At 41.5% G+C, this 11,323-nt stretch overlaps 1 protein-coding gene across 2 annotated transcripts in view; it reads right to left on the bottom strand.

Annotated features, from left to right (window-relative positions):
• Window positions 1-6,053: 6,053 nt before the first annotated feature.
• Window positions 6,054-11,323, bottom strand: part of nova1 (NOVA alternative splicing regulator 1) — a 29,099-nt gene continuing 23,829 nt past the window's right edge. For both annotated transcript variants that reach the window (XM_033978183.2, XM_033978184.2), the window contains exons 3-4: window positions 8,339-8,505; window positions 6,054-7,952 (exon numbers count right to left, since the gene is read on the bottom strand). In XM_033978183.2, the coding sequence (XP_033834074.1) occupies window positions 6,933-7,952; window positions 8,339-8,505 (1,187 nt within the window). In that variant the 3' untranslated portion in view covers window positions 6,054-6,932. The remainder of the gene's footprint in view (window positions 7,953-8,338; window positions 8,506-11,323) is intronic.

Raw genomic sequence — 11,323 nt, 5'->3', positions numbered from 1 at the left:
ATGTCAGTGAAACAATACACAACTCCAGGTCTGTTTGTGATGAGGAAACATTATTATATAAATTGGAAAAACAGTGTAATATGGGTCCTTTAAGGGTAATTCTAGTTTATGTTTTGGTTTCAATATTTTCGTTCATAATCTATATTTATTTCATATATTTACAAGTCAACTTGTGTTAACATGTTATCGTGACAGACCTGTGATTTGAGCCTGGCCGTGCACTAGTCTATGTAAACACAGCCATTATTTGCATGTAAAACTTTCTCTTGACAATGATCTGCTTGTGAAAATGCTGATTGCAATTACGAGCGTTCGACCTTTCTTTGGGATGGAGGCGGGGCAGAGGAGAAGAACAGAAGCCACACGACACAAGTGATGTTAAAATGAACATTTATAATGACTCTTTGTTGCCGTCGCAAAAATAATCTTTAAAAAACAATTGAATTATTAACACTGAAATGCTGACTTCACTGGTTGTCCACGAGTCATAAAACACAACTCACTGAATTTCTTTTACAAACACAGTACTACAGTTACATTAAATAGTCAATACCCTTAAATCTATTCATGAACAATGGTTAAAAGAAACCCAGAAGTAAAGGAACACAAATGACACTTGTAAAGCCTCCCTTCTCCTCTCCATAGAAGCTGCTGTCTCTTACCAACAGTGTATCAGCTAGAAAATAGACTGCCTCGAGAAGTCCTCTGACAGAGCAGGAAAACAGACTGGCAGCATAACAATATGGCACACCATCTCCAATATGGTACAATTAGGGTGAGTTTTTCAGGGGGAGTGGAGCGAGAACGGACCTTCCAGTGATCTAACATTGACTTATGAAGGCTGGCTGCCTTTTGGCTCAGTATGGGTTTATTTGGCACGATCTTTGACAAGTATTTGCCATAAAAGCTTTCACACTTTTGTTAAAATGACACAAGAAAAGGCATTTGTTTGATTTCAGTATTCAATTCAACTCAAACGACTCGGACTCGAACCCAGAAAGCCCTTTAGGAGTTGACTTTGGACTTTCACATTCTCACAACAATTGAGGTTAATATCAAAGAGAACACACCAATCAATCAAACGTCACTTTAGTTGAGATTGGAATATTTTGTCGTATGCTGTCAGTCCATTTTGAAAAGTGTAAATAAACAACCGAAACCAATCGTGTACAACAATGATAATGATTGCAAGGCATGCTTTCTTGAGTTTACACTGAAGCAAGCGCTCAACCCTGCACAATAGTCCCAATAAACAGAGCAAAAGAAGGAACAGTCTGGCAGAAGTTGATGTTTAAAGTCAAATATCTAACACATAAATGAGTCCTTGGAGATGGAGAAGTTTATGGGAGGTTCAGAGAGTCAAAGACAGGAGTAAAGAAAAGAGATGAGGCCTCATGTCTGGTTGGCAAGAATCCATTTTTTTATGTTTTGACTTTTTTCCCTCGGACGAAAGGGCTCAGGAATACCTTTGAAATCCTTAAAGGGCAAACACAGCATTGAGGAAACAAACGGCGATGTCATGTAGGCTGAAAAAGTGACACTTGAGGTTAAGGAGCTAGTAGCCAGTTTCAAACCAGTCGTAGCCTTCGCGATGTGAAAGTCCGGAAAAAGCTTCAGAACAAACTTGGAATGATGATAATCTTTTGGACATTTTGATGCGACAACAGGGGCGTGTACACTAACAAAAAGGTATTCTCAAAAGGTGGCAGATATCTTATTTTGCTGGTGCCGATTTCGTCTCGTAAGATTCAATAGTGAGACATTCAAATAGTTCATGTTTTTTTTCAAATTTGGAAAGTCTTAGTAAAGAATAGCGGGATGCGTAACGACAATAAGATCTCCCTCATAGAGTGAAAACAAAGGGAATGTACAGGAGAAGCGCTGAAGTGAGGGGACAGGTGCTACTCTTGCAGTGGACGTCTAGACTCCAGCCCTTTCCGTCATTCATGAGACCGTCACAGTCAGGGAAAAGTTAGAACAGAAATCAGAGCAAAACAAAAGCAAAAAACATTACAAAAAAACATTGTTAAAAGCCAACACGTTTCGCTTCAGTCCACACCCAACGTGACCCACTGATCAGTAAAGTGCATTTATGCAACACCAAACAAACAAGATAATGTTGACAGCGTATCGGAAGTAGTGTTGATAAAACATCTGGATGATGACTGTGGCCGAGAGAGGCCTATACCTGACTATAGCTGAAAATCTGTTATTGACATAGTTATTAACTCTACATGTAGTTTGACATTCTGCCCTGAATTTACATTAAATACCAACATTCGACAGAAATCAAAAAGAGAAGATGGGTACATTCATATAGGTGTTAGATCTGGGCTTTTTGAGCTGTGTGACAAAACTAAAAGATGACAGGTTATGTGAGGCTCAACCTGTAAAACAAAAAGCATGTTTTGTAAAATCTGCTAAGAGCCAATGCACTGAGTAACATTTTCACGTTTGCTTGTTTCACATTTGTAACACTCCTCACTGCACCTAGAAATCTACATATTTCTCTGATGATGTCGGTTATGACGAGATGACAGATTTGATATATATCTTTAGTATATACTATATAAATGTGTCTTTTTTCGGGCCAACATGACAATAAATGAGCTCCCTCCCATCTCACGACGTCAACAAAACATTTTTAAAACATGAGGCGAGTAAACTTAAGTGCTTTATATCTGACTGCATGCAGCGTTATGTCTTTGAATGTTTTTTTTTTTTTTTTATCACGAGACAGCCGCTCGTAAAAATATTTGTAACATTTTTTTCTTTTTTTCCTCCATAATTCACTTGTTGATACCATGCAATAGAAGACGTGCAAAAAGATAACACCTAACTCCACAAACACATTTGGATTGTTAATGGCTATGTTATGAATGCTTATAACATGTTATGCTTAGTCCATGCTGGCCTATAGAGACATTTGTGAGAAAACAGCAGTACTTAAGCCACAGGTCAAACGAACACACAAGGGATGCATGGAGTGTAAAACAACATGGAACCATAAAAATCACATCATTAACTCTTACTCTATGTAGCTATGAGAGAAACGATGCACAAGAAGGTCTCTGTCCTTTGTTTTTTCGGTGATTATCTTTTCTTAACTTAAAAGACAGTGTTTGATTGGCACTTGATCAGCACTTCTAAACAGGTTATTGATATCTAACATTTGATCGCACATCTACAATTTCAGAAGCTGCGGAGGTCTAGTTTGGCACAGGTTGTACTATGGAGTCTATTATTACTTTTCTATCTTACCAATACTGTATAGTATTCTATACACCTCGTTTTCTGCTCCGGCCCCAGAGCATGTTTCTAATCAACAGACCAGACATCTTTTCAACTAAAATATTTTGTATAGTTTACTTATCAAATAGCAGCATTTTTCATAACTTACAAAAAGTACATGTAAACCTATTCATTCAAAATCTTAGTAATTTCAAAGGTTTCATACAACAGACATAAAACACAAAACAGGACGACATGCTACTATATTGCTTCCAATATTCTTTACATTTTCTTACTGTCAAACTAAATCATCAATGACAGAAATATGACACCACTGGCTGATGAGTCATCATAATGCACAAACAAATGTAGCAAAGCTAATCTTAATCAGGCTTTAGTTGGCACTCTCATCATCCACACAAGATAACATAGTTCACATTGTATTGACAACGCTGGACTGCATTTGGACTACAAACTAGAATAGCTACGATAAAGTACATATAGATCATATGACGTGACATACTGTATTCCACAGAAATGAAGTCTAGTCATTTTCAGATAAGAGGATATGCATAAAAGGATGTCATTGTTTCGGCTTGAGGTCACAAACAAGTTCCACTTTTCTCTCTGAACGCATCCTGTCTGTACTATGCTTTGTTTAGGGTTTGATTCAGTCTTTAGGAAAATAGCTTACACTTCCCTAAAATTCCTTAATGACGTCTTTCTAAATCCTTTTTTTCTGGAGGGAATTTGATACTAACAAACATTGCTGGTAGGTCATGTGTGCGTCACAGTATCGGAGGCAGGTGTTTTATTCTGAAAAAATCCTTCTGTGCATTTTAGCCTGGTGAACTCTACGGCCCGGGCCAAACATTATGGTAACCTTTGACCTATAGTGCATAAGTCCTGCTCCCGTAGCACACCGCTGACACACCGGCCATGAGAAGACGAGACAGGAGGAAGGAGAAAGAGGGGGAGAGCACAGCGGAGGGGGCCAGACAGACACATGCAGGGCAATACCATGTTGAGAGAAAGAGGAACAAGTATGGGGGGGAGGGGGGCGAGGAGAGCAGATTTGGCACAATGTATTGATCAGAGAGCGTAGAGAAGGAGAGCTCCCTGCAGTCAAGCAGTCCAGTTGCATTGTTAAACATCCCATTGTTTTGTGCTTGTATCTTATTATTATTATTATTAACATTATTATTATTATTATTATTATTAGAAGTTAAAATCCTGGGCAGTAAAAGGTTGAGTGATTTTACAAGTGGCCAGATTATGAATGACTGTGAAGCCTACTGCACGTGGAGTGAAAGGAGAGATTTCAGTTTGGCTCGCCTTTGCATTTGCCATAGGTAATGCTCACATACAAAGTTATCCAATAAACATGAATTATGAGAATGACAGATTTCCAAAACGTAAGAGCCGTTCTGGGACATTTTCTTGGACACTACTCAGCACCAACCCTCACAGCTGTGCACCAAAGACGCTGATCATAGAGCTTGGGTTGATGACGGACAATTGAAAAATGCCTTGTTTAGAAAAATCTGGACAGTGTAGTAAATAAATGTGGTGGGAGTAAATTTGAAAAATGCTCACTAATTGAAGTGCAGTGCATTGGTAAACAGAAACATCACAAGACGTCATCAGAAGAGCCGTTTCTTCCATGTACTCGGTAGGTCTTGTGTAATATGTGACATAGATGTGCACATTAAAATATACTCACAGACACTTTACATTTTGTGTCTTAATGTCTCACAGTGCAGTCTTTAGAGACCCAGTGTACGCCGAGGATAGCAGCACAAAAGGAAGCCAAGGTAATTTTCGAGTGCTTGGAAATGCTCTATACAATTAGCCTCCCTGCATTGAACAAACAATTGCCCATAAAAAGACAACATTTTAGCGATGTGTTTATTCTTACCACCTGAAGTTACTGAGCGCTGACGTGTTTTCGGGACTGCCTGAATAAACTGCAGAGTGTAGTTGCTTTTTTAGATGTGAATAGAGCTCGGGATGGAGCGTCAAAAAGGGACCGTTGTCGTTGAAATCCGCCATTTTGGCTGCAAGTGTGCAAAATGTTCCATAAAGATGCATTAGCAAAAACGATGGAAAAAGGTAAACAAAACAGCCGTGGAACAACCCGATATGCTGCTGGGTCGCTACTATGTTGTGTCAGAATACTTTGAATGAATGTTAAGTTTCATATTATTAGTTAAACTGAACATAACTGAAAATGCTGTTACCTATGATGACACAATCCCGAGCTCTATATGGAAGGATGGCTCTGAGTCCAAGCCTTCATTTTTTTTCAAGTTATCGCTCATTAGTTTATGTCTCCTGACTATTTGGTACCTTTAATGTAAAGGCAAGAGTTTCTATGTTCACAGATATTGGTTCCAACAGTTTTTCTTATCAAAATAGGTTTGTAATGCATTGTTCTCTTTGCAATCTGAACTGGTTAGACACTGCTTCAGGAGAAAGGTAGTTAAACTTGGGAGATTTTAAGGCAAAACTGTCACTAAAATTAAGATATAATCCAATTAATGTATATTTTAGGTAGAAGAGGATGCTGTGTCGGGTAAGATAAAGGTGGATTGCTTTTCATCAAAAATGCTGAAATCAATCCTGGTCTTCAAGTGAGAGGCTGGGTCAAATCCAATGAGCTACTAATGACTGAACCGCACTTCTCAAGGTTAAGAGAAAAGTGGTCAGAAAGAGGGATAAAACCTAATCCTATAGCACCAATAAGGTTCCACAACACCAGTTTTATGTTAGCTGTGATTGGAAATGCATTCATGTTTGACAGTTTGTGCGTTTGTGGGAGTGCTATCCATGTATGTTTATGTAGAGTATATTTATACATTCCTGTGTGTCTCCTCTATCCTCTCACATTGATTATTAAACCCCTGAACTACTACTAGGGAGTTCAGACTGGGTTTTAATTATACATTTCTTTCACTGCAACACAATATTTGATCCCTGTAAATAAAAAATAGCAATAGGCTAACATTGTTTTTACATTCAGATCAACCTGCTTTCACAGGTTTAAATAATCTATTTGTGTTTGAATGAGACCATGTCAATAATAAATAATGGATGAAAATATAAAATAGCATAATTTAGAAAAGTCAATCATGAAATGATCCAGAATTGAAAACATATGTTTGGAGTAAAGAATTGAACTCAGATTGCTCCCACAGACTGAGGTGACTCAGGTGCTTTGAAAAACCTCTCTCCTGTCGACAATGTAGAGCATTGTACACAGAGAGCCAGGTTTGATAAACAGCTCGACCAGCTCAACTCACCGGGAGCCGAGGTTTGTAACCAAAATGAAAAACCCAAGTCAACAAAAGTCACAAAAACAAAGGAAATCAAAGAGCTATGAGGTTTGGAGCAGGGTGAGGCGCTGCCGCCTCCCCCTTAAATCTGCAGCTTGGCAGTGGACCAGTTCAGCTTACTCTGATCTCCATCGTCAAAAAGACTCGACACAAACTTTATAAAACAGCAGGACGTCAGTCCTAAAAGCACATTCACATATCACACACACTTATCTTGGTTGTCTCCCCCACCTCCTCCTTAGTGATTCTCTCATTTGATACTGAAATATTAAACAGATAATTGGACGATTCTTTTTCTATTCATTGTGAACCTCTCATTTCCCTCTGTCTCTGTCTTCATCCTTTCCTTCTTCCTCTTCTGTAGCTTTAGCCCACCTTCTGTGGGTTGGTAGCGCGTACGCCCTGCTCGTACGTGATCCTCTGGCTGATCAGATACTGCGCTGCTTGTGTAGCGGCAGGCGACCCTGTAATGGTAACTTTACGGTTCCGAGTACCAGGAATGAATTCCCCTTTTTTGGAGATCTGGATGCGAGCTCCTGTGAGCTCTTGGTACTCAACTAGCGTTTTCCCTCCTTTTCCCAAAATGGCACCGACCAGATTCTCGGGCACAGCGATCTCTACCACGTCCTTGGCCCCGTCAGCCAACTTCTCTGTGGCCAGCAGGGAGGAGGCCATGAGGGGGGAGGAGGCGTTCAGGTACCCGTTGGAAGCCCCAGTAGCAGCAGCGAGAGAGCCTAGTGAGAAGCCCCCCAGGCCTGTGGCAGGGTGGCCTGCACTGCTGGACGCGTCACTAGCATAGGAAGCTAACAGATTAGCGGCCGCAGCAGCCGCAGGGTTAGCGCTGGCCGCTACCGCCGCCAGGACGCCCGAGGCGGCGGCCGGGTTGAGGCCGAGGCCCAGGGTGTTGGTGTTGTAGCCGTAGCTGGCCAGTGTGTTGAGGGCGGATGTGATGGCCAGAAGGTCGTTACCAGAGAAACTGGACATAGCGGCAGGGAAGGCGCCCATCCCGGTCAAACCGGCCTGGCCCAGCAGACTGGAGGCAGTGGCGGCGGCCGCAGCAGCGTTGGGCAGGACCTCGGCCGTGTTGGCGTAGGGGGAGCCGGTGGGGTTGGAGTTGGCCACGGGGCCGGACACGTTGGAGTAACTGATGTTGAGGCAGCTGCTGCTCTGGGGGTCTTCTTGGATCTTCTGGACGATGATCTCCACAGCTTTGCGGTTCTGCTCAGGCTCCCCGCTGATGGTCACCACTCGCTCCTGAAGGTTGATGCCCTCGGGTTTCTGAGAGAGCTGCACCCAGGCTCCAGACTGCTCCATCACCGCCTTCACCGTAGCTCCGCCTTTGCCAATGATGAGCCCAGCAGTGCTGTTGGGAACTATCAATTTAGCCTGTGGAAAAACAAAGAGATTAAAGTGGCACTAAATGCTAACAAGAGGAAGATTTAACAGTATAAATGGCTGACACTAGGAGACATATCTCTGACTGAGTCAGAAGTACAGCAGCCCCCCTTTACTCAGCGATTTGTTAATCCCGAGGGTTTAGATTGCAGCTGCCACAACGCTCTGTCTCGCTATAAAAGCTGCATGTATAAATAACCACATACCCTCACATTTTCCTGACCCTGCCGCCTGAGGGTCATGCCCTAAAGAACAAGAGCGACTGGCAACCAATAAACGAGGTGTGGTACTGGAAGTGCCCTGATCCTGACACAGGGCCCCCCACATGCCTGACCTGAGGTTAACTAGTCTTCATACTCATTAGCATGGCGTCTCACCTGTTTGACGCGGTCCGGGTTGACTGTAGTTTGGGGCTGCAGGATACTGACTGGCTCGGGTTTCTGGGCGCTCTGGGGCATCTCTCGCACCTTTTCTGCAATGAAGTTGTGGACGCCATTGAGGGCTTCGACTGTCCCCTGGATCAGACAGACTCGCTCTGTTGTTCCTGTTCAAACACAAGAAGGGAGAGGTTACTCTAATGTACTTGGACATGTGACTAAAAGCACATTTACATGAAGACATCCTTCAGTGAAAAATGTTCCTTGGCATTTCAAAAAGACCCAATTACTACGCTATTCTTTGTCTTCTCCCTTTACACAATCAACACAGAAACAGCTGAAAGAAAGAGCTGTGCTTGGGTAGCGAGCCACAGGGGGGACAGGATTCCTCCTCCATGATGTAACTCTTTCAGCGCTCTGTGCGGCGCTGCCTCTATTAGACTACACACACATTTGTTTCTCCTGCAGGCTCCTTTTACACCAACTCTGTCGACCTAACCAGCATTCCGTTGCCATGGCAAAGGGGCCGAACTGTTATAATGGGCAGTACCATTTTTAAAACACTGTTTTTTGTCAAACCTCCTGGCTTTCATTTTCACTCAAATAAATAGATGTTTTCAGATGAGGAAAATGTTCTATGTAAAGCAGCATTATGTAAAGTCAGAGTCCAAGACAAATAAAGTATGAGATGATGTGGCTCTTTTAAACCTGACAATATCACCACACAAAGTGTAAAAACACACAGTCTATTAAGGTCAGCTACACTCCTCCAGTCAGAATGTGTGGCTGCCTTGCTGCTGACAAATCCCTTGGCAACAGAATTGCCGTTGTCACACCATAAACTAAATATATGAATAGAAATGTACACATTTATGAGCATTTATCATTGAGGATCAAACATATGAATTCACTTTGCAGTATCTCAACAATGGACTGCTTCATGTGAAGAGAAAAGTTAGGTGACATTTGTGAGTGTGGTAAAAGTGAAAAGGCACCTGCCCTCACATTTTCATAATGTCACCGACTTCAGGCTGATTTATCATTTAGGGCACATTTTACAGCTGCTTCATTATAGTGACAGTTGGTAAAATAAATCAAAGGTGAAAGACAAACAAACAGGCTGTAAACGTGATGGTTTAGACCTCCCAGAGACTCAGATGGCACGGCGCTGCCAGAGGAGCCGGAGTGCCGTTCATTCTCCGAGTGACACAGTGACAGACAGAAGCTACACTTGACCCGCTCTGGACTTCTATATCACCACACACATCAATCTGCACGAGACAAGGAGCAGAGGGGCTAAACGGATCTTCACCGCTCGACAGTGTCTCTTTAAAACATCATAAATACTTTATTACTATTGGTGAATATCTGACAGGGCAAGATATGTAAGAACATGTGTTTCTGGTCTCAACAGACGTACTACATACAAGTATGTTTGAAATATTCACAAGATGGTTTGGCAGAATGCAATAAAATAACTAGTTATTCTGTGCCATTTACAACAATAATGGACACAATTTACATGTTAAAAAATACTAAATTAAAGCAGTAGTAACAAAATGTCTATGTTTTTGCTTCCTCAACATGTTACCATTAGTTGTAAGAGTTTGGGAGCATGTGCCTTCTCCCCTTCTGCCGGGTCACTTAATTCCTTATCCAAAGTTAGAACAGCCAACCCCACAGCTACTATTGTACAAACGATAAGCCCTGGTAAAAAGCACTTCAAAGACTCTGAATGCTTCATTTTAATTCACCAACCGAATCACTTGTGGAAACGCTTGCATCAGCTTTTGGATTTCTGTCTGTCTTTGTAGATGGAGACTTTCATAATAAGAGCTGAGGGCTTTGAGTCGGAGCTTGTCTCGGTGATGCAGAGAGGTACAGAAATGTGTCAGCCACGCAGAGCACAAGTCCCCAGAGTCCAATAAGGTTTGAGCTGTGCCTCAATCTTCATCCACAGGAATCCACCAGCCCCATCTCGTTACACCAGAGGAGACTATTTGTTCCACCTGTTCTTACTGGTGGTTGGCATGGTAACTATTAAAATTATATTACAACTGTTCTATTTGTAGTTTTGGATGTAGCTCGAGTACAACAAGTGCACACTTTTCAGGGTGTTTTAATTGACTTCATTTTGTGATTTCATCTGCCATCTACTGGCAAAAAAATAAAAATAAAATTAACTTACAGATGATAGCGTAAAGAAGACCTATTGTGCTTGTGCCTGCTCTGTCGTTATAATCTATAACAGCTGTGGATCATTATGTTAATAATATGCACATTTGAAATCATAATATTCATCTAAAACAACTTAAAAGAAACAAATCCGCTGACTTTGGTGTTAGAAAACTGCGGTGCCGAATGGGAGCTGGTGTCGCTGTAAACGTCGTCACAACAAAGCGTTTCATACTGTCGGCTCTTCCTATGGATAGCTGCACATCACACGAGCAAGCAGTGGATTTTTTTCCATTTGTATAAAAATGACTACACAGCACTGCCGAATCCTACTCGTATCATCAATTAAGAAAATACAATTGGGGCATGTACGTCACAGTCGGTGTGTACCAGTGGAGGTGAAAATGGAGGTTGATCTGCAATATGTCATCTTGAAAATAAGGGTTAAAGACTGCTCAAACATTCACTCTAAATAGTACTTTGAGAGGGTATATGAGAAGAAAACAACTATAACATGGTTAAAAGCTCTGAAAAGTAAATTTTGCAAAATAGATCTGCTTTAAAAATAAATAGTTTGAAAAAATGTCTAAGGTTAACCCAATGGACTGAGAAACTGCACACACCAAGGTCAAATCTACATGTGAAGCACTAAAAGCTGTTCATCAGAAGAGAGAGAAGTTAAGAGTGACTCTGAGACTGGCTTTTACAGACAAAAGGTTGCACATGTGGGAGCTGTGAAGAAGGCAGCACATGCTTCTTGTGATTGGTCATAATAAACCAATACAATCTTTCCTCTTTGTAATGCTGTGT

This window comes from Periophthalmus magnuspinnatus, chromosome 14 (genome assembly GCF_009829125.3).
Source record: "Periophthalmus magnuspinnatus isolate fPerMag1 chromosome 14, fPerMag1.2.pri, whole genome shotgun sequence".
NCBI classification, from domain to species: Eukaryota; Metazoa; Chordata; class Actinopteri; order Gobiiformes; family Gobiidae; genus Periophthalmus; species Periophthalmus magnuspinnatus.
Note: the sequence above shows the minus strand (reverse complement) of the source record. Positions and strands in the feature narration are given on the sequence as shown.